The 27904-nt window shown below is 40.4% G+C and overlaps 1 protein-coding gene across 7 annotated transcripts; it reads left to right on the forward strand.

Moving 5' to 3' along the window:
• Positions 1-1848: 1848 nt before the first annotated feature.
• Positions 1849-27196, forward strand: aak1a (AP2 associated kinase 1a). Of its 7 annotated transcripts, XM_086313868.1 has the most exons (20): positions 1849-2668; positions 7462-7580; positions 8111-8219; positions 8750-8892; positions 9056-9177; positions 9276-9357; positions 9446-9578; positions 9691-9794; positions 10113-10192; positions 10289-10452; positions 11052-11227; positions 13781-14002; positions 15088-15275; positions 15563-15756; positions 15847-15915; positions 18417-18521; positions 18724-18825; positions 19961-20119; positions 20505-20594; positions 24647-27196. In XM_086313868.1, the coding sequence occupies exons 1-20, from the start codon at positions 2509-2511 to the stop codon at positions 25498-25500; spliced, it is 3375 nt and encodes a 1124-aa protein (XP_086169994.1). In that variant the 5' UTR covers positions 1849-2508; the 3' UTR covers positions 25501-27196. The 7 variants fall into 7 exon arrangements, with proteins under 7 accessions (XP_086169994.1, XP_086169995.1, XP_086169997.1 ...); XM_086313869.1 differs by lacking the exon at positions 20505-20594; XM_086313871.1 differs by lacking the exon at positions 18724-18825.
• Positions 27197-27904: the final 708 nt, after the last annotated feature.

Here is a 27904-nt window from a genome sequence, read left to right on the forward strand (position 1 = left end):
CTCAAATGAATGTCCTATATTCTGTAAACAAGTTATCATGCATGTCCAAATACAGTACATAAGTAGGGAGCTGTGAGAAAATGATATGAATGGAAATACATGTTGAACTTTTCCATAATGCATTATATATTTAAATTATTTACAGTGTGAATGACAAACACAAGAGGGGATTTTGGATCTATGCTGCAAACACTTTGAGTTTGACTGTCTTTCAGGAATTTACGTATAAATAAGAAAAGTGGCTCCTGTTTAAAAGTTTTGCTCCAATTTTTTTCACACACACACACACACACACACACACACACACACACACACACACACACACACACACACACACACACACACACACACACACACACACACACAAAAACCTTCCATCAAGGTAAGGGAAATATGGTCCTTGAGATAGGGGGAAGAAGTCTACAAGTCCATATTTATTTTGTGATGAAACAGCGCCCCCTGCGGGAAAAAGTATTTCACTCACACGAGCAGCCAAGACCTCAGATCAGTCTTCGAAACTTGAGCTATAAATAAAATATAATCTCACCTTTTGAATTTCAGATGACAGTATTAAAACTGACCATTTCGATATTGCATTGGCCTGAAACAAGAATGCAACTAAGAATATGAATGTGTTTAACTTCAAGCAGGCAAGAATAGGATTTATTTAACAATTTCCTATGGCAGTGAAAAACACAGATTAAAAACACAAAGTTTAGAATAGTTGGCCATAACTTAAAATGTCAACAAATATCAGTAAAGACAATTCACTCGTGGAGAAGTGCTGAAGTGGACTGGCGTCAACTCTTTGTTATAATTACGTCTGGTGCTGTGGTAACAAATGGATGGTAAATATGGCATGTCACAGCAGCATTTAAACAGATGCATAACTATTACAGTTTTCAGCACAGTTGGTGTGTTTTATCCTTTCCTTACCATGTCGTGGGACTTTTTTCTTCATTCTCTATGTGTTTACACACCTCTCTACATTTGATCATTAATGAAATTCATATTAATATCTGGCTCTCTTTAGTGTGTCTTTTGTCCTCTCTCCCTCCCCTCATCCCAACAAGTTGCTGTTTTCCCTCCCACTGTCTCCAAGTGCTCATAGGGGGGTCATCTGATTATTGGGTGTTTCTCTATGTTATTGTAATTTTCCTTACATTATAAGGAATGTAAGGTTGAGGCAACAGTTGAGGCAACAGTTTCTGTGATTTGGTGCTATATAATAAATAAAACCAAAGTGAATTGAATTTAAGTGACTTTATGTGTTTGTAATTATGAATCTTTATTATAAAACTCTAACATAATATCTGTGTTTAAAAATGTAAGATTATCATGGATGTTTGAACTGGCCAACTTTATTGTTTGTTTTACTGACTTGATGTTTTGTTCTCAGTTTATTTTAGTTTAGTTACTGTGGGTTTGCTTGTTTCACTTTGGTTTTTGTATTTAAATATTGAGAACTATCCTATTCATTTATGTTATCTGGAATGGACATTTGCTTTTGGTGTATATCTTTTTACTTATTTGAGCTACCTTACCTAGTCCTGTGGTACTAAATAGAGTGCCTCATGGGCTTTCCATTGATATCTCGTGTGTTTGGGTGGCCTCTTTTAGCTCCAAAGACCAAGAAAATCACACACACAAAAAATCCCCTTCTGTAGATATTTCCTCGTCTTTGTTCACAAATTTGAGATTAAAGATTAAATTGGTTTCCTTTTATTTTACTGTTATTAGTAAATTAGACTGATGAAAAAACAAAACGCCCTTTATTTATGTTGACAATCCACAGCTCCGGGACAAGCAGGGTGCACTAACAGGAAGTCGCTGTTGATTTGACCAATCACACGAGGAGCAGTCCAGCAGGATTCAGGGGAGATGGGGAGGACTTCTGCCATTAGCGTGTACTGGTGACTGTGTTAGCTCTGTCATTAAGTTAACCTAGTTGACTAGGCTTATTCTAACCTGCAGCACGAATACAAACAGTAAAGAGCTGAAATTTTCTCAACGATACAGAGGTATAAGGCAGCAAGTGGACTAACATTTCCCTCGGGAGAATATCGACCGAGATGTGTAACGACCTGGACTTGATATCAGGAATCTACCTGGCTGCTAGTCTGTTGACTGACAGCTGGCACCTGGCTGCTTAGCTAGCTGACTAGCTAGCTAGGTGAGCTGACTGGGTTTTTCGGGCTCATAGTCCGGCTCATTGTGTAGCTAGTACTGATTTTGGTATAGAGTGGAAAGCGGCTTCTCTGCATTATTTGACTCCGCCTGCTGTTCAAACCATGAGTTAGCTGAACAGCATCAGGCAGCAGTGTTCGGGATATTTTAAGGTCCAGCTAGTTTCTCTAGCTTTTAGCTTGAAGCCAGCTAGCAGCATTCATTCAGCTGTTGAAGCGTTAACGCCAGCACCTCAGCGACTGACTCTGTCCAACTACTGTCGTTGTCGCGACATTTATACATTTTTGGACTCGGTCCTGCTTTGGGCAGTGTCAAGGGAAAATGAAGAAATTTTTTGATTCCCGTCGGGAGTTTGGGGGCTCCGGGCCTAGTCCTGGAGCCGGTGGAGGAGGCGCTGGTTCCGGCGGCGGTGGCAGCTTCATCGGACGAGTCTTCAGCATTGGAAGATATCAAGTAACCGTGGAGGAAACAATCGCTGAAGGTGAACTACGTGGCGTTCCCTTGTGTGGATTACTACAAACACTTTAATTGTGATTTGGACTGCTTCATTTAAACGATTGGGCCTGTTTTTGTTTTGTTTTTGGCCCAGTCAGAGTAATGTTACTAACACAATGATAAGCTATCATGTTTGCTATACATTACTAAGTGGAAATGGCATTGGTTAATGAATATTTACTGGTCAGGGTTTAGAGGTTACACATTTAGGCAGTCCTCTGCATGCCTGTTTGCTGCCAGGTTGCCCAAACCTGTCTTATCTGTTTATTTTTAATAATAACAATTATAATAACAACAGGCAGATTAGGAGGAAGACAGACTAGGCTGAAATTTTAAGATGTAAAGATGATGGGCTCTACATCTCTCAGTGTGTATTATCCTTGCATTACTACACTCTTTACTTGAAGGCTGGGAGGAACATAGCAAAACTGGATTTCCTGCTGTGCTGTAAGGGGCCAACGCCATGCTGAGTCACCTGTATGGATATTTACAGAGGGACTGGCAGATGTAGACTGCACAAGTTAAAATTAACTGGAAGTTGTTGGTTAGGATGTGTTGGCACATAGAATGTGACCTTACAGTAAGCTGAAACTCAAACATAACTTCACACAAACTTTTCCAGGTGAAAATATTCTTGCATGGTCATTTGTTAATCCAAATACTTAACTTAGTGTGGTGAGGACTGATTGCACCTTTTTTAGGTCATTTCTATTAGAACAGGCTAAACGGATATTGTGAAAGAGGTAAACCTTTTCCCTGTGGTCATTTGTCTTTGCAATGAGAGTCTGATGTCCTCTGTTAGCTAAGAGGGCCTGTTACTAAATAATAGATGAAAAAAGTCTGATTAATTTATCAGTACTATAGATGGGAACCATGTGTTTGGCCGCACACTGGCTTTATGAATGAGTTCCACAGCAAACTTCAGACCCGCCCTGTACTGGGATGTTAGGGAATTTCTTTGTTTCTGTGAGCTCAGTTTGGCCTTGCTGCAGATAATAACTTTAGAAAAGCACAATTCAGGTGTGTAATTCTTAGGCCTACTAAATGGCATCATCACCATAATTATATATACAGCTTCCCCAAGATGCAAGGTTTTATTTATTTATTTATTTTTTCCTTTCACTGCATTTTGATCTGGTAGTAGAGCTGCTCTTTGTAATTCGAGTACAGCTACTGGCAATACACCTGTTTATTCAGATGCTTTTCATTGAAGTCTGGGCCTGCAGTCACTGTTATCTGGCTGCGTCATGTAGTTAATTATTTTTTCCTCCTCTTACTCCAACTCCCTTTGTTGTCACTCTTGAACTTTGTGGCAACACACTTTACCCTGTGCTGACTAAAGCAGTGAGGGTGGCGCACTGTGCTGCTTTTGTAACTTTTTTTTCTTTTGTAACTTTGGTTTGGAGGTGCACGCTTTGAACAGTGTTATCTTTTTTTAGCTTTAGGTCTTGGGTAAATCTGTGATTTATTACTGACTTACCTCTGGATTTCCTGACACACAGCTCTCTCCCTTTACGGTCAGCAGGAAGTGTTGTTTTGTATTGATGTATAGAGTTACTGCTGGTAACATTAGTGCCCCCAGATCCTGCTGTCATTAATGTGCGAGTCATTCCCTTTTTGTATACCATAATTATCACATTTTCTAACAGAGTGGGAAAAAAACTTTTCTAAGTCAGATTAGATAGTTTATGCCACCTTCTCTTTAGACGATCTCTGGTTTTTCTCCCTGTCACTGCAGTGTTGTGCATATGTTTGTAAACAGCATCGTAGTGGTGAGGGCATGTGCTGTGTCTTAGTCTAAAGCCTAGATGCTTATTATGCAAGTTCCATTACACTGACAGATTGTAACTGAACATTACAAGCATTGGTGACACTTTTCATTGCAGAGCCCAAAGGTTTATTTTTGTGTGCATTTACAACTGTGTTATAATCATTTTACGTCAAGGAGTAGTGGCTATTTTTAGCTGGACTTATTTAGTCACCCCGTCTCCTGAGACAGTAGACCACTGCTAAATGTTACTTAAGACAGCCGCTAATCCCTCTAATTTCTAACAGGCATCTCAGATTAGACTGTGCAAGACAGCAGTGGATCAGATGCCTCTGCTCTGCTGGGCTATACACACACGTGCCCGCCTAGTCTCTGCTCTTTATTCTGATTCAATACAGGCCTCAGCTCTTAATTAAACTTCATATCTCATCCAAGCAATTGCTTTTCATGTCATAACACTAATTACTGAGCAATGTGCTCTGCCAGCTCCTTTTTCTTATATGCAGAGAATTTAGCACTTCATTGTGAAACTTCAAGTCATTTAATTCATGTTGACAACAGTAAAATGACTAAGTTTCCTCATTCATGCTGACCCACACAGGATGGAGGACTGAAGCCCACATGATTTCATATTTAGTGTGGTTTCCTGTTAAAAAAAAATATTGCTGTACTCTATGAACGTCTTTAACAATGCAGCTCGTATTGAGTAATGCTGATAGTAGTAGAATAATAATAATAACAATGATAATTGAATCTAAAATATCCAGATATCTGCTGAGAGATACTCAGTTTGTGCTTTATTTATTAGTGTGGTATGATTCCTGGTGGTTTTAGTTGCTATGGTTGTCACTGTCATCATTGTGACTAAACGTGGGATGATATATTCTCTCACTTCCTGTCTTGTCAGTTTTGTCTTCTTGCATCTTTTTGGCACAGCTGCTTACTCACACAGTTTTGTTTCAAGGTCTTGTGACTATTGTGCCAGCCAGCTAACTCACAACACAGTGTTTACAGGGAGTGCAGAATTATTAGGCAAGTTGTATTTTTGAGGAATAATTTTATTATTGAACAACAACCATGTTCTCAATGAACCCAAAAAACTCATTAATATCAAAGCTGAATGTTTTTGGAAGTAGTTTTTAGTTTGTTTTTAGTTTTAGCTATTTTAGGGGGATATCTGTGTGTGCAGGTGACTATTACTGTGCATAATTATTAGGCAACTTAACAAAAAACAAATATATACCCATTTCAATTATTTATTTTTACCAGTGAAACCAATATAACATCTCCACATTCACAAATATACATTTCTGACATTCAAAAACAAAACAAAAACAAATCAGCGACCAATATAGCCACCTTTCTTTGCAAGGACACTCAAAAGCCTGCCATCCATGGATTCTGTCAGTGTTTTGATCTGTTCACCATCAACATTGCGTGCAGCAGCAACCACAGCCTCCCAGACACTGTTCAGAGAGGTGTACTGTTTTCCCTCCTTGTAAATCTCACATTTGATGATGGACCACAGGTTCTCAATGGGGTTCAGATCAGGTGAACAAGGTGGCCATGTCATTAGTTTTTCTTCTTTTATACCCTTTCTTGCCAGCCACGCTGTGGAGTACTTGGACGCGTGTGATGGAGCATTGTCCTGCATGAAAATCATGTTTTTCTTGAAGGATGCAGACTTCTTCCTGTACCACTGCTTGAAGAAGGTGTCTTCCAGAAACTGGCAGTAGGACTGGGAGTTGAACTTGACTCCATCCTCAACCCGAAAAGGCCCCACAAGCTCATCTTTGATGATACCAGCCCAAACCAGTACTCCACCTCCACCTTGCTGGCGTCTGAGTCGGACTGGAGCTCTCTGCCCTTTACCAATCCAGCCACGGGCCCATCCATCTGGCCCATCAAGACTCACTCTCATTTCATCAGTCCATAAAACCTTAGAAAAATCAGTCTTGAGATATTTCTTGGCCCAGTCTTGACGTTTCAGCTTGTGTGTCTTGTTCAGTGGTGGTCGTCTTTCAGCCTTTCTTACCTTGGCCATGTCTCTGAGTATTGCACACCTTGTGCTTTTGGGCACTCCAGTGATGTTGCAGCTCTGAAATATGGCCAAACTGGTGGCAAGTGGCATCTTGGCAGCTGCATGCTTGACTTTTCTCAGTTCATGGGCAGTTATTTTGCGCCTTGGTTTTTCCACACGCTTCTTGCGACCCTGTTGACTATTTTGAATGAAACGCTTGATTGTTCGATGATCACGCTTCAGAAGCTTTGCAATTTTGAGACTGCTGCATCCCTCTGCAAGATATCTCACTATTTCTGACTTTTCTGAGCCTGTCAAGTCCTTCTTTTGACCCATTTTGCCAAAGGAAAGGACGTTGCCTAATAATTATGCACACCTGATATAGGGTGTTGATGTCATTAGACCACACCCCTTCTCATTACAGAGATGCACATCACCTAATATGCTTAATTGGTAGTAGGCTTTCGAGCCTATACAGCTTGGAGTAGGACAACATGCATGAAGAGGATGATGTGGACAAAATACTCATTTGCCTAATAATTCTGCACTCCCTGTATGCTAAACCCAGGCCATCCAACAGGGTTGAATTATACCCTGCTGCAGGGCTGTTTGACACCAGTGGTTTAAACTGGATAAAGCGATTCGTTGCACATGTTTGATAGATTTTATTTTTATTGTGACTTTATCAGGCTCCTTGTAGTTTAGGTTATGATTATTTGATCTGCCAAGGTTGTCTTTTTTTCCTCAGTAAAAATCAAGTCACTGTCAACAGATGGTCACTGTCCTGAGAAATAAACTCAAACCAGACTGAGCAAGGCAGTATGCTTAGCAGTGTTGTCTCATAGAAAGAACGCCCTGGGTTTTAGCACCAATGCAGTGCCACTTATAATTGCACTGTATATGGTGGCAAAAAATGCAAGAGACATAACTATGGTGGTTTTTCTATTTCTGCATTTCAATTTGTCCATTCTTCCTGTTCTTCTCTTTGCAGGAGGTTTTGCCATAGTCTTTTTGGTGAGGACTCATCAAGGTGCACGATGTGCACTAAAAAGAATGTATGTCAACAACGAACACGATTTGAAGATCTGCAAACTTGAAATACAAATTATGGTGAGTGTGATTGCCCCAAAGCTGACTGGAGAAAACTCAGCAATTTGCATTACTGTTAGCCTGCTCAGCAACAAACACAAAAATCTATCTAGTGTTAAGTAATTTGATACAGAAAATGCAAATATGAACAACCCAGAATGCCCGAAATTAAAAAAAAAAAAGTTATGCAAAAACACTATTTGACTTGTGTCAAGTGGTGATAACAAAGCAGCACTCAGGATTGTAATTAGTTCCATTTTAGAACATGAAGTTCTGTTTAAAATGTTGCCTTGTAAGCTCAGTTGCATGTCCGTTTCCTAACTGTAAGTGAAACAGACCAGTTCCTGTAGCCACTCCCTGGTGACATGCTTATCAGATGATTTTATCATCATTACCTTAAGTCCTTTGGCAGTTAAAATTAAACTGAGAATTTACAAACATTGATGTATTTTTTGATCTATCAAATAAAGTTTCTTAGGACTGCATGATATTTGAAAATTGCCTCTCTTGTTGTTCATCATTCCTGTTTCTCTCTCTGTTTGTTTACACAGAGGGACCTGGTGGGTAACAAAAATATAGTCGGCTTCCTGGACTCCAGCATAACTGCAGTCGGAGCTGGTGATGTGTGGGAAGTCCTGATCTTAATGGACTTCTGTCGAGGTAAATCGCCCAACCCCCTCCCCATGCCTTTCTATCTCTGAATTCAAAGCTCCATTACCCTCGGCTCTTACAGCATCCTTTCTTTTCTTTTTTTCCAAAGGCAAATGTTCAGCTGATAGCTGTCGTGGTCAATAGAACTTGTGTTTTACTCGGTGCTTAACTTAGCTGTGTCATTTGTAGAAAGATAAAATATTAACATGCCTGTGCAGTTGTGAGCATCGTTAGGGTTTTTAAATTGTGTAGTGTCGAAAATGTATTAATTTTGTTATGCTATAAACAGCAATGTTAATGTGTTAAAGCAATACATTCATGATGCCCTCTTTACTTTTTTCTCTTATGTAAAAGCTGACCGCTTTGAAGTGTCATGTGAATGATAAAGATTAATGTATGTTTTTGTCATTTATTTTAGATGTGTTGGGATCAGAGTAAACTTATATTTGAGCCTTAAATATTACCTAGAAACTTTAAATAATTACATAAAAAAAAAAGGAATTTATGTCTTTTTATTGACTAAATTTTTTTTCATTTAGGTGGCCAGGTGGTGAACCTAATGAACCAGCGGCTACAGACGGGCTTCACTGAAGCTGAGGTGTTACAGATCTTTTGTGACACGTGTGAGGCGGTCACTCGTCTACATCAGTGCAAGACTCCAATCATCCATCGAGATCTCAAGGCAAGCCTAATACATTTTCTGTATGCGAATACTACTTGACAGCACAGATCTATCTAATGAATTATCACACTAGTAATTTGGAATATTTTTTGTTTGTTTGTTTTTTGCGTTTGTTTCACTGTACATCACATCTCACAAGTCTTATCTTGTCTTCCACACATAGGTGGAAAATATTCTTCTTCATGACCGGGGACACTATGTGCTCTGTGACTTTGGAAGTGCCACCAACCACTTCCAAAATCCACAGACAGAAGGGGTGGCAGTTTTAGAGGATGAAATCAAAAAGTTAGTTGTTTTTTTCCTCTTGATGTACCATCTACCCTATTTTCTCCCTATATTTCAGAAGCTCATTGGTCTGTTCTCATACATTACTGCTACTGCAGGTATACTACGCTGTCATACCGTGCTCCAGAGATGGTCAACCTCTATGGGGGAAATGTCATCACAACAAAAGCAGACATTTGGGTGAGGCTAACTTAAAAATATTATCTAACTACTATGACGTCATACAGAGTATATGTTTTTATATGTGTTCATTTCCTTGTCTGCGCAGGCCTTGGGTTGTCTTCTCTATAAGCTGTGCTACTTCACCCTTCCATTCGGCGAGAGCCAAGTGGCTATCTGTGATGGCAGTTTCACCATCCCAGACAACTCTCGCTACTCACATGAAATGCACTGTCTTATTAGTAAGTACTCTATTTGCTTAGATCATGCGACCGTTCTGCTTTCTGAATATGTGTAGTCTAGGTGCAGTTAAATTTAAATGCAAATTAACTCAGAACATTTTTTGTGTTTCAGGATACATGCTGGAACCTGATCCTGAAAAGAGGCCAGACATTTACCAAGTATCCTACTTTGCCTTTAAACTGGCTCGACGAGAGTGTCCCGTCCCAAATCTACATGTGAGTCATCACGGCGAGAGCAATAGTGGGAGTATTAGATGAAAATATGTGTGTGCTCAGCAGTAACTTAGATTTTCTTTTTGTTACTACATGTCTTTGATTTTACATCTCGTGTGCTGGAGTTTGAGTTTGAGTTTGAAACTTTCCTAGCTAGCTAGAAACAGCTATCTAGAACACAGTGATATTAATGACAGTACAGATTTTGTCACTAGGCCCTTAGTAATAACAAAGCACAAAACAATTATACATTTATGGAAAATACTAATCAAAAATGTGAAAAGATTTGATCATTTTTGATAAATCTTTTCTCCTCTGCAGAATTCTCCTATTCCTGCAAAACTTCCTGAGCCTATCAAAGCGAGTGAAGCAGTGGCCAAAAAGAGTCAAAACAAAGCCAGGTGAGTGACAAGCAAAGCGTGTGTGTTATTTTTATTAATATTATTGTCATAAGAAACTTTGCGTTACTCTGCAGAGTTTTCTTCTTCTTCCATCAGGCTCACAGACCCAGTTCCTACAACGGAAACCTCAATTGCACCTCGACAGCGGCCCAAAGCTGGCCAGGCTCAGCCCCAGCCCATATCAGGCATTCTTCCCATCCAGCCAGCACTCACCCCACGCAAGAGGCCTGGTGTGGCTACTGGGGCACCCCAGGCTATAGGTACAAGGAGCTGTTTAAACTATGATTTTCTCTATATGTCAGGGTTAAAACCATTGTGATCAAAGCCTGGATTTATGATGACTGTTACCCTGCTAATAACACTATTTATGTTGAATTACTTTTGGTTCATGAATCCCTCAAGAATTTCACTATAATTCACTATATATTTATATGCTGTGTTCCTATTGGTTTAGTCTGCTCTTTAAAGGCTTTTAGTTTTTATTTAAAGTCCCTTCTGGTCAACTTGCAGAGACAGAATAGATGGTGGCATGATTCACCCTCACATTTATTTATGTGTTGTTCAAAGTCATTCTTTTGATTGGTATCGGTCCAATTAGTTTTTGCCCCTCAGCCATAAAAAGGCTGATGGGGTGTTGTGTCACCCCACTGTGGGGGCGGGTGGCGTATATACCCAAGTTTGTGAATCCAATAACTCGAGAGTGAGGTGATTTAAGATTTTCTCACTCACTTGCACAACAATGTTTGTGTGGATGACAGCTGGTTCATGTAAGAATCTGCACAAAAAGAATCTGTGTCGTATTTGATGATCAAGAATACTTTTATAATTTTCTCATATATCGTATTAACTTCCCTTACAGGTGTCGGTATCAGTGTCCCTCCTCCAGCTTCAGCTGCTGTCCAACCTGCTCAACAGGCTCCGTCTGCTAACATGCAGCCGCAGGCTACATCTCAGCATCAGCAGCTGCTTATGAAGCAGCAGCAGCAGCAACAGCAGCAAGCCTCTGCCTTCTTAAGCCCACAGAGCACTCAGCAGGTAGGAAGACTGTTAGAGCAAGAATGGAAATGGTGATTAGCTGCAATGTGTGCTGTTTCATGGATGACATTGAATAATGCTGTGCACGCGTGGTGAGACATTTTAATGCCTTTGTTTTCAAAGAATTAACAGCATCAGGGATTTTTCATAAAATGCATATTCACTGTGCAAGCAATAACAAGAAGAGTGTGATATCACGCAAAGGGTTTGGGCTTGATAATGAGACACACTTGAAAATACAAACTTCAGGTGTGGGCTGTCTGTGTTTTGCATGATGAACTATTTTGATTTCTGTGGATTTTAGTGATATTGTTTTTTGGCTGAGCTGCCCTGTTTGTTGTTCAAAATCAGTTTTAAGAGCTCTGTTTAGTTTCAGTGAAGCTTAAATTCAACATGATTATGTTCATCACTGGTGTGTGTGTGTTTCAAGCCAAAGCTACACATTTACACTGCTCCCAGTCTTAAGGTGGTAATCTCAAAGGTTTCAGGCCTGGTTTGATTTGGTTTCTTACCAATTAGATTGTGTTCATGGTGTTTATGCGTACAGTCACATACTTCCTATAGGTTTGTCCTATACAAATACTTTATAAATATAATCTAATGCCTCATCCTGTAGATGAACTCCACTTCTAGTTTCTTACACTACAGCTGGCAATGGTGGTCCTTGTTCTGCTCTCTAGGATTTGTGAACTTGTCGTAGTGCAACATGAAACACTTCTCCACCTGCTCCACATTCAGGCTTTTATGTTGCAATGGATCTCCACAGCTGGAGGAGGACTGTTGTCACAATCTGTAGTCCTGTAATATGTAGAAATCTGTAATATATAGAAGCTGGCATCAGTCAAGATCCGATCTTGAGAAGGAGCTGAATGTTATTAAGGAATCCTGCAATAGTGTGTCTTATGTTACAGATAGGAAGAACCAGGGCCAACAGCAACTGTACTTCCCAAATAAAACACTTATGGATGCCGTCTTTTCCCCAGATGAATAAAGAAATAACAATGAGAAAATAAAGAATTAGTTGACAGGCAGTAAGTGTAATTTTCATTCATTCTGTGAGATATTGTGATTTGATTCTCATGCTGCACATAGCATGAGACTGCTAGCACCACACCTCAGTGAAAGGGTTGGAGGAAGTTACCTGGCTGAGAGGCAGGAAATGTGCTGTTTGCAGCTCTTTATTTAACCAACTTACTGTAGCTTCCTTTTCCATTCATTCTTGTAAGATTTTAACTAGATCTGCTGTCAACAAATTTTCAGTGTTATGACAGTGTCTCTCCTTTTGCCTGACTAGATCACCATAGTAACTGATGCTGAACACACAACCTATTCCTGCGCAGGTTATCTTCAGAGTTTTGGTTTAATTTTGGTCTGAATTTTGGTAAAACTTCAAGTTTCGAAACCCTAATGTGCAGTTGGAAAGAAACAGCATTTATACAGCGTGTGTCAAAAAGAATCGTCTGATTTTAAAGTGGTTTTATTCCCCATTCTCCAGCAAAAGTGGAAATGCCTATTATTAGAAATAGGAGATTCGTGAGTGTCACGTGGTTGCTGGTCTGTAGCATAACAGCAGCAGTGGCAAGTTTGAGTATTGTGGAGACATGTTGTGTGTCTGGAGGGGGACACATTGAGAACTTGTTAACATTGTCTTGTTTGTAAAACTTATTATTCAGCCATGTACTTTAAAAATTTACCACAAGCTTCTATGTCCATTATTTCGATTACTGTCACTTTAAAATGATAGCTTTTTATAATAAGATGATTCTTTTTGATACACCTCACTTTATTTTAGTGCTAGGAGAGCTTGCGATTGATGATTTTCTGCCATCACTGCTCGCTTGTCTTATTTGCAGCAATAGGAGGTGTATTTTAAATTCTTTTTCTAGATCTCTACTACCTGTTCCTCTGATAATGTTTCTGATCAGAGTAGGTGGAGCTAAGTCATTTGTTTTGTGTGGAGGAAGTATCAAATGACATGTCAGCTGCCCTCTTGGCACCTGAAGCAAGCCTAGGTTAACAAAGAAAGTTAATAACCACTACCATCATACCTGTTGTCTCAGACTGGATTGTTAGGTTTCATCAAGCCAGCTAACAGGAAAAGAAAATCTTGGCTATGCTGAACTTTCTTTCTTAGTACACGCCTGTTGACGTGTTTCGTTGACACGTTCTTGAGGAATGATAGTGTGAACTACTAAGCTTACAGACAAACTCGTTGCATTTGTACTGCAAAATTACATATTTACTTATTAGGAATCATTCCTCAGAAAACTGTTAAATTCCCATTCTGTTACCTCATTTATCAATAAATGTCAATTTAACAGACATTTGTTCAAACAAACCCTTTGAGATTCCCACTTTATTATGAGCTGCAACAAATATTTCCATATTTTTATAGGTTTGTTGTAGGTTTTCTTCCGTGCATTCATGTTGTTTGCTGGTGAAGCAGAACAGAAAAAATTAATCTGGTTTAGTTTTGCAATACATAACAGAAAATATTTCAGTTGGGCCACAGTTTACCTTGCTCACGGTCAGCTGTGTGGTGTTCCTGTGTAGCATCACCTGGTACAGAACCTCTACCACCACCAACTTCAGCAACAACAAACATCATCACAAGCATCCAGTCTGCTGCAATATAAACCTGTTCCTCAAGTTGTTACCCTGCAGCATCAACACCAACAGCAGCAGCATTTAGTCCTTGAAACTGCAGCTGCCCATCTCACACCCATCCCCGAGTCTGCAGTTGTTGGTCCTGCAGCTCGTGGTCCAGAGTTTGTGGTAACGTCCTACTCCTGCTGCTGTCTGCTACTCTTTGGGTCGGGGCTGATTATTGGCTCGTCTCTAACGAATCACATCCAGACTTTTGCTCACTTTTTCCTCTTCTCGGTGGCAAAATATTCGAAAAATCTCATTCCATTTTTACTGAATGTATAATGTATAGAATTTTCATGAGTTTCTGTCAGACTGTTTCATGTTTTCCTCTCCTGTAAATGTTTCCTGTTTTCATAGAGTTGTAGTTTGGAGCAATCTTCAATCTCTTTGATCAATTTTCTTTTCCAGTTGCTCTTACTTGTTCTAATGTTTGTATCTGGTTCATTTATTTCTTTTTCTTTTTTTTTCTTTTTTTTTTATAATACTGAACTGTGCAAAAGTCTTCAGTTTTTTCTTTATGTTTTGCTTCCAAGCAGCCAGACTTGCATGTAATTTTTAAGTGGTCCTGAGCAATAGTTCTCCAGGCTTTATGAAGGACTTTTAAAGTTTTTCTTTGGACTTTGGCCTTTTTCACTCATTTTTAGTCCAGTACTTGTATCTGACCATTTCAGAGGAATACTGACCTTTGAATTGTTCAAACATAGAAAAGACAGCTAACTCAATAGATGAACCAGTGTTGTATCTACACTTAAGAGACAGCTTGGCTTTTATGAGCAGAACCAATTTTAAATTGTATCTTTAGGCACTTTGTTACAGTAGCCTATTGCAAAAACATACCATTTGTTTTTGAGCTGACTCTTTGAAAAATGAAGAGCTTTAATTGTCCTTCAAGAAACTGGAGAAGTACTTCTAAAGACCAGAAATTACAAGAAAGCTTATCTAGCAGAGTTCAGGCTGTGTTGAAGAATAACGGTGGTCATACCAAATATTGACTTTCAATCTGTTTAGAATTGTACAAACTCTGTTTGTGCTTCTATATAATTTTTTTCCGTGTATGTTTGCACGTGTTTCTATAGACCACAGGAACTTCTACTATTTTTCTAGAAAAATATAAAGAAAAGACTCTAGACTTTTGAACAGTACCATAGAGAAAAGGTTTTAGTTACTAACACATTTTCACCCCTCTGCATCATTTTTTTTTCTCATTGCAGACAACTGGCAGAGGGATCCACAAAGTTGGCTCCCTGACACCCCCCTCCTCGCCAAAGACGGCCACCAAGAGTGGCCACAGACGTATCCTTAGTGATGTCACCCACAGTGCCGTGTTTGGGGTCCCCGTTAGCAAGTCGACCCAGCTACTTCAGGCAGCCGCAGCTGAAGCCAGCCTCAACAAGTCCAAGTGAGCAGAATGAACTCCCCTCAGTGATCTGAGGATGAACTGTTCTTTCATGACACTGAGTGAAGATCGACGTGCAATAGACAGTACATTCATATCACAGCACCCAGAAAGAGGACAAATAACTCTTTTAGATCCCCGAGAATATCTCACTTCAGTCTTTAAATAACTGTTCATTCTCTCTCCTTACTACCGCATACATCAGGAGGCCAGTGTGCATTGACTTAACAGCCTTTGTGTAGTTTCACTGTGTGCTCCTACTGTCTTTTATATTTATCTTTGTACTGCAGATCAGCAAGCACTACTCCTTCTGGGTCCCCCTGCTCGTCCCAACAGAGTGTATACCATCCAGGTGACGGGGACGCCTCCTCAGCACTCACTGTCCCCCACACTCAGCCCGCCTGGAATCCTTTTGGCGACGATAACTTCTCTAAGCTAACAGCAGAGGAGCTTCTTAACAAAGACTTTGCAAAGCTAGCTGAGAGTAAGTTCAGTTTGTTCACACACAGCATTAGTGAATCATTCCATGATCTAAAACCTGTTTGTTTTTTCTCCTCCTTTGGCTTGTGCACAGCTGCTGCAGCTGGAGAGAAAGCTGCGGGATCCAATGAAAATCTCATTCCCAGCCTCAATGCCTTTCCAGGTAAGTCTTTGTTTAGCTTTTCTCAGTATGCCTCTGACAGCTTTGTAAAGGATGCTTCTGAACCAGCTGGATTTGTCTCAGTGATTGAGTATATGCGTATAATGTTAATCTATCATAAGGATTTGTCTGTGGGCTTGTGTACTTCTATTAAAAGAGAACAGTTTATAACCATCAGAAATCACAGCGCAGCCATCATCTTAATCTTATTTGCATGGTGATTGTTTTTTTTTATTGTTACATCTATATGCATCCATTGTAGGAAAAGCGTCCGCAATTAATATTGAAATATTCAAGTATTAGCTGTTGATACTACTAAAGCCAGTGTCCAGGACAGCCCTAGAGGCTTGCGCTTGTTGTAAGCAGGCAAATAGTCAAGTCAGAGTATCAGCTTTAAACTGCAGATCTTCAACTGATGATTCCAAGCACTGACTTTGAGTAAGCATCCCTATTTTCTTGCATATTATTAGAAAATTTCTGTTGTGTAGGTTATAGCTGCTCTATATGTTGCTGTCTCAATTTTTAGAGTCCACTGTGCAGTATTGATCTATAGCCATCACCAAGTGTAGCGTCAGCACTATTGTCTCTCAGACCCTTTTAACTGCCTCTCACTCTATAATATTGTGGTCACACCAGGACGCACAACGAGCCATCCCTTTGATTCTCCTGGACTCTTAGCAAATATACCTCATGAGTGACTTTGTATTTGCTCAGGTAGTTTCTTGGCTTTCACACCATCCACAGGTTAGCTTCCAAGTGCCAGTTTTTGTGGTTTGGATTAGTACACAGTTCTACCTTGTTGACTTAGCGAGCAGCCTCACAGTGGCTTCTTGTCAGCGTTCATGAATAGACAGTGTTGCTACAGCTAGATCGCATCTCATTTGCAGGTCTGTGCTTTCGCCTTCTCTGTTGCCTGGTAACGCGAAGGACAAATTCTCCTTTGTTAATTGGATTGCTTTACTACTAGTGGAGCCTGCTTACCAGTGCTGCTAGGAACAAGAGAAAGCTAAGCGCACTCTCCTGTTGAAATGACGGTCCAGCTTTTTATTTTCTTCTCTGTTTAGTCTTGAGTTCTTCTGGAAGTGTATGCTTCATGCCTCTTTACCTTTTTTTTTATTTTCTTTTTTTTTGTTTACATACTGTTTAAGGCCTGAACTGAGAGGATAAAAACGTTACGTAATAAGGGTGTGGGTAATCTTCTCTGTCCAGCCTAAGCTATCTCTTTGACTCTTTGGATCCCTTACTGAGATAGAATGCACACAAGCAAACACACTCTGACTTCTGCTAAAGAAGCACAACATCCCATCTGAGATAACGTGAAAACAGCCTTGTGGCAAGAGTGCAACAGCATGTAAAACATACTGTATGTAGCATTTTAAAACTGCATATTTTCACTGTTCCCTGTGAAAATCAAATGTTTGACATTTAGGATTTGTGAAAAGCTTTTCACCAGCGTTGGCGTCTTTCCTATAGCGAAGGGGTCAGAAGGTCACATCTGCTGTGCCATTTTCTGAGCCAACACATTCCTTGTCCTAGATGCCCCCCCCCCAACCCTTTCTTTGCCCCTAGCAGTTTCCTGTGAGTATAAGGCTGCAGTGAAAAATTAGTAACTGCATGAAATACACTTATACTATAATAAATAGAAATACACTTCATGCATGCAGCACACTTAGTACTTAGTAAAATCAGATCTTATTTGTTTTGGTAACGACAACTTAACAACATCAACTGTGGGTTTTGTTTTCTTTTTTTGTGCACTGCTCCAAAAATGAGCTGAAAATGTTGTGGAAAATAAAAAGAAAGGTCTTCATTGGTTGCTTTAACTTGAAGTTTTTGAAGGTGTGAAAGAGCATGAGAAATGTTTTCTGCATTAAAGATCTGCTGCCATAATTTAACTTTTTTTGGCAACTGAATGCTATTGAGGAAGGAACTTATAACCCAGGGATGTCAAACTCATTTCACGTTGTGTGCCACGTACAGCTCACTTTGACCAAATAAATAAAAAATGTTTAAAATCTGCAATCAATTAGTAAAATGTATTTCTTTTGTATAGTATGACTAGTCATATCTGTAGGAAAAGCTGCAAAACTCATTAAAACACATTTAAAAGTCAAAACATTTATGCTGTTCCTTATATCTTCCAGAGGCAGTTGATTGGAGTCTTTGCTTGGCTTTTTTTGGCCCCAGGGCCTTATGTTTGACAACCCTGATATAAACTAACAAATGATTCAGTAATTTTATTATATTGACGTGAAAGTACCTCGAAATTTACATGATATCCTTAATTTTTTTTTCTTGCTGGATGAATCTTGCTTCTAAAAATGCTGACCATGAAGGCAGATGGATGCATTTGTCCTTGTTGATTTTTGCCATCATGCACCATCGCAAAGTGTAGTTTCTCTGCTTCTTTGTCATTTCTATGGAAAATCCTCTCTCATTGCCTTTTTCTCTGTTGCCATCTGTCCCTTTCTCTTCTCCCTCTTCTTTCTCTGGCTCACTCACAGAGAAGCTGATTGAGGGACAGAAGTCCCCTGATACTTCTCTTCTGCTCCCTGACCTCTTAACCCTGACTGACTCCTTCAACACTGCTGCAGAGAGCACCACAAATGGTACCAGCTATGTTCTTGTCCCATGCTTTGCCCCCAAAAATTCCTCATTTGCTCTGCATATGTCTTCCTTCCCTTTCTTTTCTCTAACATCCTTACAAAGTCAGGCATATCATCTGGGAAAGGAACAAAGAAGATGTTCTTCTTTCTTTTCTGTACTAATAACAACGTCTTTGTATTACTGTTTTACGTTGTGTTTATGTAGTAAAGGCAGAGGTGTGTGTGGACTCACTGATTCCTGGTTTGGAGGCTCCCCAGCCCCAGAGACATTTGGGCCAGCCAGAGCTCATTCCTGCCAGTGTGCCAGGTTAGCATCCTGGACCTCAGAATAGCACTTTTTCCGATCACTGTTTTACCCAAGGTTAACTAAGTTCAGGTTCTGCGACAATCCTAAGATGTAGTTTTATTGATTTATATTAACTCAAACATTTGCTGGTGTTCCAGATAGGGTTGTTCGTGTCGCAAAATAAACTGTTTACGGCAATATTTTTCACCATTTTGATGGTCCTTGTAGTGGCTATATTAATTTCTTAAAGTTCTCTCTTTCTCTTATATTTTATATAACCACACTAAAGATGGACAAGCGCCTGTTTTTATGCGTTGGTTAGCAACAACGACAGTAACAGCATCGCGTGTCCGCTTGTTTATGTTCCACATAAACCTTTCACAATAAAGCTGAAGATCCTGTTGAGACTTTTCAAAATAAACTGAATCACGTGAAAGAGCAGATTATTTACGGATGAGAATTTAAAAAAGAGCCGCCAGGTGCTAAAAAATAAACCTTAGCATCAAACGTTAGAACAGGCTTTTCCCCGCAGCACGCCGTGTAATAAATACTCACAAAGAAAACGGCGGCTGTTACAACTTATGTCTAAAAATGTGTAGTTTCATGCATCGGTTAAAACACTCGACTCCAGCTACATGAAGCGCAGCTGGAAACACTTCCCGCAAGACGAGCTGCCCGAGATTCACAGAATTTACAGAAAATGTTACATTTTTGTGATTTATATCGTTATCAGGACGATAGAATTCTTATATCAGGATATGAGATTTTGGGCATATCGCACAGCCTTAGTTCCAGATCACAATCATTTTGGTCTATAACTAGAACAGTTGCTTTAGGATAGTTCAGTTATATGGACCATAACCTGCTTAAGCTTTAGGGTGTTAAGTGGTCTATTCAGTGAGATCTGCTTGCATTTTTCTGTGACCCACTTTGCCACGTTTATCTTGAAAAGTGCTATAGAAATAAAAATTGTGCTCAATCATTGAAAAAGAGACGCCTCTTTTTATTGTTTGTTATTAAATGAAGCTAACATAGCTTTTAAACTCTTTATGCTTGCACATATAAGCTATTATAGTAATACAATGCATCTTTTTCTGCTCCTTGCACTAACAGTCTTACTTTCTCATACCCTTTCTTTCTCTGGCCGCTGTCTCAGATTCTCTCACTGGGGAGGATTCTCTGCTGGGTTGTGATCTGTTATCTCATACCTGTCATGGAAACCCATCTGTTTCTGTTCTCCCTTCTTCTTGCTCCTCTGCTCCTCCTGGCGCTGGATCCTGCCTGGAGGAGCTGCCAGCTGGTCAGACTGCTTCTGGTAAGACCTTTTATTTTCCGCGTGCGTGTGTGTGGGGGGGCGGGGTTTCGGGGTTTCAGTGTTTGTGGCAACACAATTGCAGACCCCTGATCAACCACACAATAGAAAGGCCTGTTGAAACAGTAAAAAGCAAAAGTGGAAATTGAATTGGACACTAAATGACAGCCTCGCCAGACCCTTGACTCATTTGTAGAAGATGCTAAAAGCCATGTAAAACTGAATGGCTTTTAAAAACTTTGACTGCCCTGGCTGCTTCCCTTTATAATCTACTCGCATCCTCCTTTCTTTTCTTCTCCTTCTTTTTTTTATTTCCTGCTCTTTTCGTTGGCCGAGTTAACCTCTTCCCGCTTCCATCGTTACTTCACTTCCTCTTCCTTCACCACAGACTCTGCTTTCCTCATGTCGTGTGGGGAGAAGGGCAATGACGACGAGTTTGATCCTATTCCAGTGCTCATCTCCAAAAACTCAAATCAAGGTAAGGCTAACCTAATTCTGAGATGAGCACTCACACCTGCTGAAACCCAGACTGTGAGCCACGAAGATGAATGAGCTAGCCCCCCCTCCCAGTTTAGTCACCATTAGCTTGTTCCTGGGATTTCTGATGTGAGAAGTCTTGTATGGGTGGCTTTTTTTCTTATCTCATCGAGCTCTCACATTAGTCATCTTTTAACTCCCAGTGCTTCGCCATCTTGCAGGTGTTTTGACTCTTTTTAGTTTATCTTGAAAGTCTCCCCATGTTAGTATGGCTTTCCCTAACTCCCCCCTCCCCCTGTAATGATGCAGCTGTATAAAAGTTATCCCAGCTCACTCTCTGCTTGTTTCTCTTTCTACCCCCTATTCATGCATCTCTCTCCCCTCATCCTGGTCATCTTCCCACTCTTTAATTTCTTCATGCAATCCCTGTTAAAATGACTTATTCTTTTGCTTGTCTTTCACACTCTCCCTCGGCTCCTCCATGCCCATCTCTGTCTCTATCTCTCTTTCTTTCTGGCACGTTCCAGGTGGTCACTCGCGCACCAACAGTGGCAGTTCAGAGTCCAGCATCCCCAACTTGGCTCGCTCCCTTCTGCTGGTGGATCAGCTCATCGACCTCTAGAGGGGGTGGGAGAGGTCGAAGGGGCAGTGTGCAATCCTAACAAAGGGATATGGGGGGAGGGTTGGGGGGTAAAGATGGGCACGCAGAGACACTTAATGTAGCACCTTATGAGGACCAAGAGGAGCCAGTATTCTCTTTATGTGCCTCCTTGGCCTCAACTCCATCTCTAGTTGCCTGATAGCTGGTTTCATATGTCTCTGCTAGCCGCTGACATTCCCACACTGGTAAAAATCTTTTCATTAATGCCTGAGCATATCGTCCGCTTCTGTCTTGGCTACACCATGGTCTTCCTCATGCTTTCTTCTTACTCCCATTAACATCCTTCACAGAGTGCACGGCCATGGTCGACCATCATCGTATGCACATGTTAAGCATGGTTATATGTGTCAGGGGTCTGACTAAAGACTGTAGAATGCTGTAGATAATTTGATGCACTTTCCTATGAGAGCTTTGAACTACTGACCAAACAAAGATGCAACCTGGAGCTGCGCTTCTGTTCGGATTGAACCAGTTTACATATAAAAGAAGAAGTGTCAGTTTTGGATAGGTTTTAAAGATTTCTCACACTGTTGGAGTGCGCATAGTCATGGAAAGTCAAATCTGTTCAAGCCATCATGTGCCATGATTCCTTTATAGATCTATTTGTCTAAACCAGCTATTCCCAAAGTCAAGAGTGCTGCAGCCCACTTAAAAACCAGAAAATCCCACGGGCCCCACCCAGTGTTAAATCTTCACTCTAATCAAAACACGAGAGGGTGGTGTGTTTTTTCTTGACATTTCTATTTAAAAAAAGCATAAACAGCCCAGGCTGTTTGCTATAAATTGCTAATGCTACCCAATCACATGCAAAGTGTCATGGCCACCTGCCACTGGGACTCAGACTTCAAAACAAGAGCGTAAATTTAGATCAGAGTGATGAAAAACTTCACAAACTCACCACCTCCGATCACCAGTGTTAATTCACTTTTATATAAATAAATACATTTAAATATGTACATACTTGTACATACTTGAGCGTAATTTCTGTTATTACTGCAGGCACCTGTAGTACCTTTGTGGCCCACACTTTGGGAATCACTGGTGTAAACCGACCAAGTGGCTTCACAGGCTTGAGCATACCTGTATACTGTCCCCTCTTTCTGGATGTTAAGCAGCGTGTCTAGCGTATTCTAATGCTACACCTGTAAATCTGTCAGTTGTAATCATTTCCTGAAACTGCTGAGGTCAGTGTTAATACAGCTGGTGAGTTCGGCTCCATTGCCACAGCACAGCTTCCCACCATTGTCAGCATTATCTACAACACCACTAATGCCAGCTCATTCTCATACCTGTGACCCATCGTTGAGGTAAGCACAGCAGAAGTAAAAGGGAATGAAGGTATTTGACCTGTTCCGATGCCAAAGCTAAACAAGACTCTATTATCATGCTGTTTTTCCTCTGTGTTGGTCCGCTCTCAGGGTCGTATAAATGAGCAGATTTTTAGCAGAATACCACCGTCACAGAGAGGGAAGTGTGACGTAAATGTCATTATTTTGTGTAGGTATTATGTTAATGAAGGAACTTTACATGAAAATATCCTTCCTCCCTCTCCCACTGACATCCTCTCAATCTTCTCTGGCCAATCCTTTGTTACCATATACCATAAAGTCAGTTGTGACAGTCTGTCCAGATGAAAGAGAAATGTAAATATACATAAAGTAACACTTTTTTCTTTTTTCTTTTTTTTGCACTTGTCAGCATTGGTAAAGGTAGATTTTAGTGTGTAACATTTTATCATGTTATGATTAAAAGTGACTATTATTGATAGTGCTTTAGAAAGAATGTATTAACTGAGGACCATTATAAAATATGTAAAAATTGTATAAGGATGTATAGATAAAACATATTTGTGTATGAGGCTTTATTTAAGAGTGCAAAACTGTCGACTCTGTCCTTCTGTCTTCTCTCTTAGTTCTTGTCAAACATTTATCTAGTGCTCACGGTTTAGTTACCAAACAAACATGAGACTAAGTGCTTTTGAATCGCTTGACTGGATAGTATGTGTTGCTCTCCATTGCAGCTGTTAGGTTATACACTAGTACTGGTACATGTAAGTTACTGTATATGCCTGAATAGATTTTATTTAACAGAGCTAATGACGGAACTAACTTCCTGATAACACTGGGATACCTTTCACCTCTGTCTCCTATAGTTCATTAAATAATCATAAGAAAGGCTTGTGTGTGAGTTGTATTACATCTGATCTTAACCATTTTAAATGTCTACATCCCATTTTCTTTCCATTTAATATTGCGGTTCATATTTTTGCAGTCCACTATAATTCTGCATCCTGCAGCACTCTGCCACTGGTTGCAGACTTTTACGTGTGTTGCTGTGCTCTTTGGGTTGAAATGCAAACAGACTATCTATAATCATCAAAGTGTTAATGAAGTATCACTGATGGAGATCATCAGACTCGTCGTTCCCTTGGTGTTCTCTTAGCCATAAAAGGCTAATGGGGTATTGTCATGAATCCTATTCATATCACCCGGTGTAATGTTCATAAATAGAGTGGTTGTTGTGATCAGACCAGTTTTCAGAAACCTAAAAACTTTATTCCTCCTCACACTTTTCTAATTTGCCTTCCTAAATTGTGTGTCTGTTAATCAGGTAATATCTCAAGTTGACTGTACAGACTATGAGCTGTATTGTGAGAGATGAGAAGCTGTTTTTCTACACACTTACGTGAGCTGTCACACTGTGGGATATTTTTGTCAGCTCCAAACTGTGTCATATTTACACTTAAGTCATACGGAAAGGGCGTGGACGATTTAAAACACAAGTGAGGAGGAAAAGCTCGCCCAAGAAGTAAAACAAAACAAGAGCCGAAAGAGCTGGTCTTTTCCTTTAATTGCTTCAACTAACCTTTCCCCCTGAGCTGCACGTTAACAACTGCTGTCAACACTGCTGAGGTAAGACTGATCTGTCTTCTGTGCAGTCTGTCTGTCGCTAACTATTTTTCACTTTTGCTGTGAAGGCTCTTTCCCCTTGTTTCCACAGATCTTTCTCATGCTCCCTCCTCCTCAACTGACTCAGTTTTAACCTAAAGCAAAACTGCTGCCACTGTTTTCCTGTAACACCGGGCGTTACTTGTGAAGGTTGAGTTGAGAATCGTGGAAACAAGGTTAATGTGGTGACGTACTAGTAGAACTGGTAGTGTTGTGACTGTGACCTGTTCAGAGTAGAATTGTAGTCTTGTGATGGGTTCTCATTGTTTAGTCATCCTCGAAAATCAGTGACTTACAGATTTTAGAGTCCATCTGTTATGCGAGACGGATCTGGTAGATAAATGGGCAGCTGGACCACAGATGGCAGTTCCTTCTCATTTGTATTCTAACATTTTTGTTTACCTCCAATTTGTTTTCCCCCTCTATCTTTGCTTGCTTGAACAGATCTCCAAGGGGAGAGTAATGGCTACTCTGTGCTTGAGGAGGGACAAGAGACTGAAGCTGTAGGAGCAGATTCTCCACAGAATGAGGGCTGTGTGCACTCCAGCGATGAAGACGAAGAAAAAGAAGCACACAAGGACGAGCAAGAGGACGGTGAAGGCATTGAGAGTCACATAGCCCCCCATGACTGCAGCGGTTCTAGACCTCTGCTGCAGGACTCTGAGGATGAAGAAGACCAAGGGCCTCAGTTAGCTCTCCATCCATCTCTGCACTCCAGCACAGCAGCAGCACAATCAGCTACAACCTTCGATCAACCTGCTCCAAATACCTTTGCCCAGAATCACTTCCAGCATGTACACGAGGCAGCAAAGGAGATGGAGGGCGCTGCAGATATCTTCTCCAAAGCCCCCTTTCTGATTGCGCAAGAAGACACAAGTGACGTATTCGCCAACGCTCCATTTCCACGCGGTCCCCTCGCGGCTCAGCAGCAGCAGCAGCTCGACGTTTTCTCTCAGGCTCCATTCGGAAAAAGAAAGGAGCCCAAAGGAGCGCAGCCGAAGACCTCGTACCCCCACGCAGCTGGAGCTCACGCTGTAACCTCTGATCAAGGAGTCTTAGAACAGGTTGCCCAGCAACCTTTCCGTCCCCAAGCTCTGGCCAAATACTCCCGACACTTTGAAGGACCTGTGCCCCAGCAGCCAGCAGCAGCTCACAGAGCGGCGTCTAACGCGAGCAAGCAGGCTGCTGTAGCATCTGTCCCCGCTGGACCTCTGCACTCGTGGACCTCAGACGTGAGCGCTGTAGACCCATTTGTCTCTGCACCCTTTCACCTCAAGGCACCGCAAGAAAAGCCCTGAACGCACACTCACAGGTCAGGGCAGTGGGAATCCGCGCCTACCGAAATATGCAAAGTGTAACAGGCGTAACGCATGCTGTCACCAGCGCTGCAGCGGGACTGCAGGCCTGCATGGATCTCATTCTTAACCAACTCAAATAGTGCAAGGTCATCTTTACTTTGAGTAAACTGACATCAGTCCCACATTCACACTATTTTGTTTCCCTCTGCCTTTCACGTTTTCCTTCTTGTTCTTATTTACACAATGACTACATTATGGTCAAGCATTTGATTGTTTTCTCGCCTACCTCAGTTTTTTTTTGTTTTTTTTTTCCTTTTGGTGTGCGTCGGCGCTGAAATATCACACACAGTGAGGGAGGTCATAGACTGTCTGCAGCCGTGGCGGTTAAATTTCCTGGACAGTTTGAACTTCATTGATCTGAAAATGCCTCATTCCTTTATTTTAGTAGTCAGCTTGAATGACGTGACAGTAACTTCATAGAAGCTTGAAAGATGGGAAGACACAGCCTAGGAATATTTCATTAAACTAGAAATGTGCAAATGCCTTACAGTTAAACATTTACAGTTACTTTTTGTCTTTTATGCTTCGAAGTTCATAAAGGAGATGCTGGATGTTGATGCAAAGTGTAAATTAAACGTGTGCGTTACGTTTGCCGTCACAATCATGTCATACAAAAACAGTTTGTTCCACATCATGTACGAACTATAAGTAAATGTTAGTCATATAACATTTATTATGGTCATTCTTATGTTGTATAAATGAAGACCATTCCCGTTGTTTGTCCTCACTGTACAATATGACATCTCCAAAGCCTTAACACCCTTGCTGCACCTCAGAACCACATGAGAACATCAGCAGCATTCATCACGTTTGCCTTCGTGCCCTCCTTAAATGAAAATAAAGACACTGCTGCATTCACATATCTTACTGTACTCGTGTTCAGCACCAAATACCTGTGTACAATCATGTACAACTTCCTCTTGCTGTCTGCTGTACACGCACGCACAAGATTGTCATCGAGCACAGGAATGCGTCTTTGTTGTCGACTTCTGTATCCTAACTGTGACACATTTATGAACAACTGAAGTGAAAACTTTTGACTGCAGCTTCAAATTAAATAAATAAATATTACAACTGTCTACGGCACTCATGCTTCGCAGTTCCAGTCAGGGTAAATGTAGTGTTGTCCAAGTGAAATCTTATATGGTGTCTGATTGATGACATTCCTGTTGGATTTGTTTCCGTTGCCATTCAGACGTATTTAATTGTCTTTGTTCTTTATAGAATCATGGAAGACCTATTTGGTTCCCAAAAGGGATCCAGCCTTTCTCAACCCAAAGCTTAAATTATGTTTTTCTCCTTTGCAATGTAAAATCTTTTATTTCGAAGTGTTCGGTATTTTGATATAAATGTTTACTTTTCTCATCCCAGTTTTAAACAAGACGATTGCACATAATCACTGACAGAGTGTCACGGTTCTTGAAGAATGTGTTTTGTTTGTAACACAGCTGTAAGTTTGTTTTTGTTTATTTTGTTTGTTTGAGGAGGGGGGGGGGTGACCGGTGTTGTGTAAGAAACATTTGGAGTAACAGTTGATAACACTGTTGGACAGGAAAGCACTCAAAATACTTCTTATGCTGCACAGCCTGCCTTTGAAAACTGTCATGAGATACTATTAAATGAATGTAAATCAAAATTGTGTGCATGTGGTTTTTGTTTTTTAAATGATCGTCAAAACATTCAGTTCATGATGAAGTTGGTCCACCACGAGTTAAGTGTTATCTTTTGTACCTCTTAAATTTGATATATATAATTCTAGGTTATTAATAATATACCTCGGGCATAATGAAACATTACCTTGACCAACATAATAAGGGAGGCTAATGGGTTGGGTTTTGCTATACAATGAGGGCTTTACAATGATGACTCATTCCATACAAAAAAAAAATATTTTTTTTTACATAAATAATAATGATCACATCTTGCCTCATAAAGATCAACTGTTTTTTTTTTCTCTCTATTGAATTAGTTATGCTGTCTTTAACAATGGTCCCCTGGGTGTTTTTATATTTGCCTACATTTTTTGCTCTTCTGGATGTAGTTCATAAGAAGGGAGAACTGTTTGTTTATTTATGTATCTATTGGTTTATTTATTTTACCAAATGAACTAGTTGTGGTCATATGGTTAGACTATGGTTGAAGTACATTCTTCTTAAATGTAGGTCCTCCAATGCTTAGTGTGCAAAAAAGATTTATTTTCATCGGTTAGTGGACTGATTGTTGGTAAAAGAAATAAATACATTATTATATCTAAGACATACTTTGGTCATCTACAGAAATGTCCAATTTGGGATTGCACGCTGTCTTAAATTTCATTTCATTTCTATTTAAACTCCGATCACAT

The sequence above is a fragment of the Aulonocara sp. 'chitande type north' Nkhata Bay genome, linkage group LG12 (assembly GCF_057382095.1).
Source record: "Aulonocara sp. 'chitande type north' Nkhata Bay isolate Kocher_YH1m ecotype deep benthic linkage group LG12, A_spYH_male_GT1.1, whole genome shotgun sequence".
In the NCBI taxonomy this organism is placed as follows: Eukaryota; Metazoa; Chordata; class Actinopteri; order Cichliformes; family Cichlidae; genus Aulonocara; species Aulonocara sp. 'chitande type north' Nkhata Bay.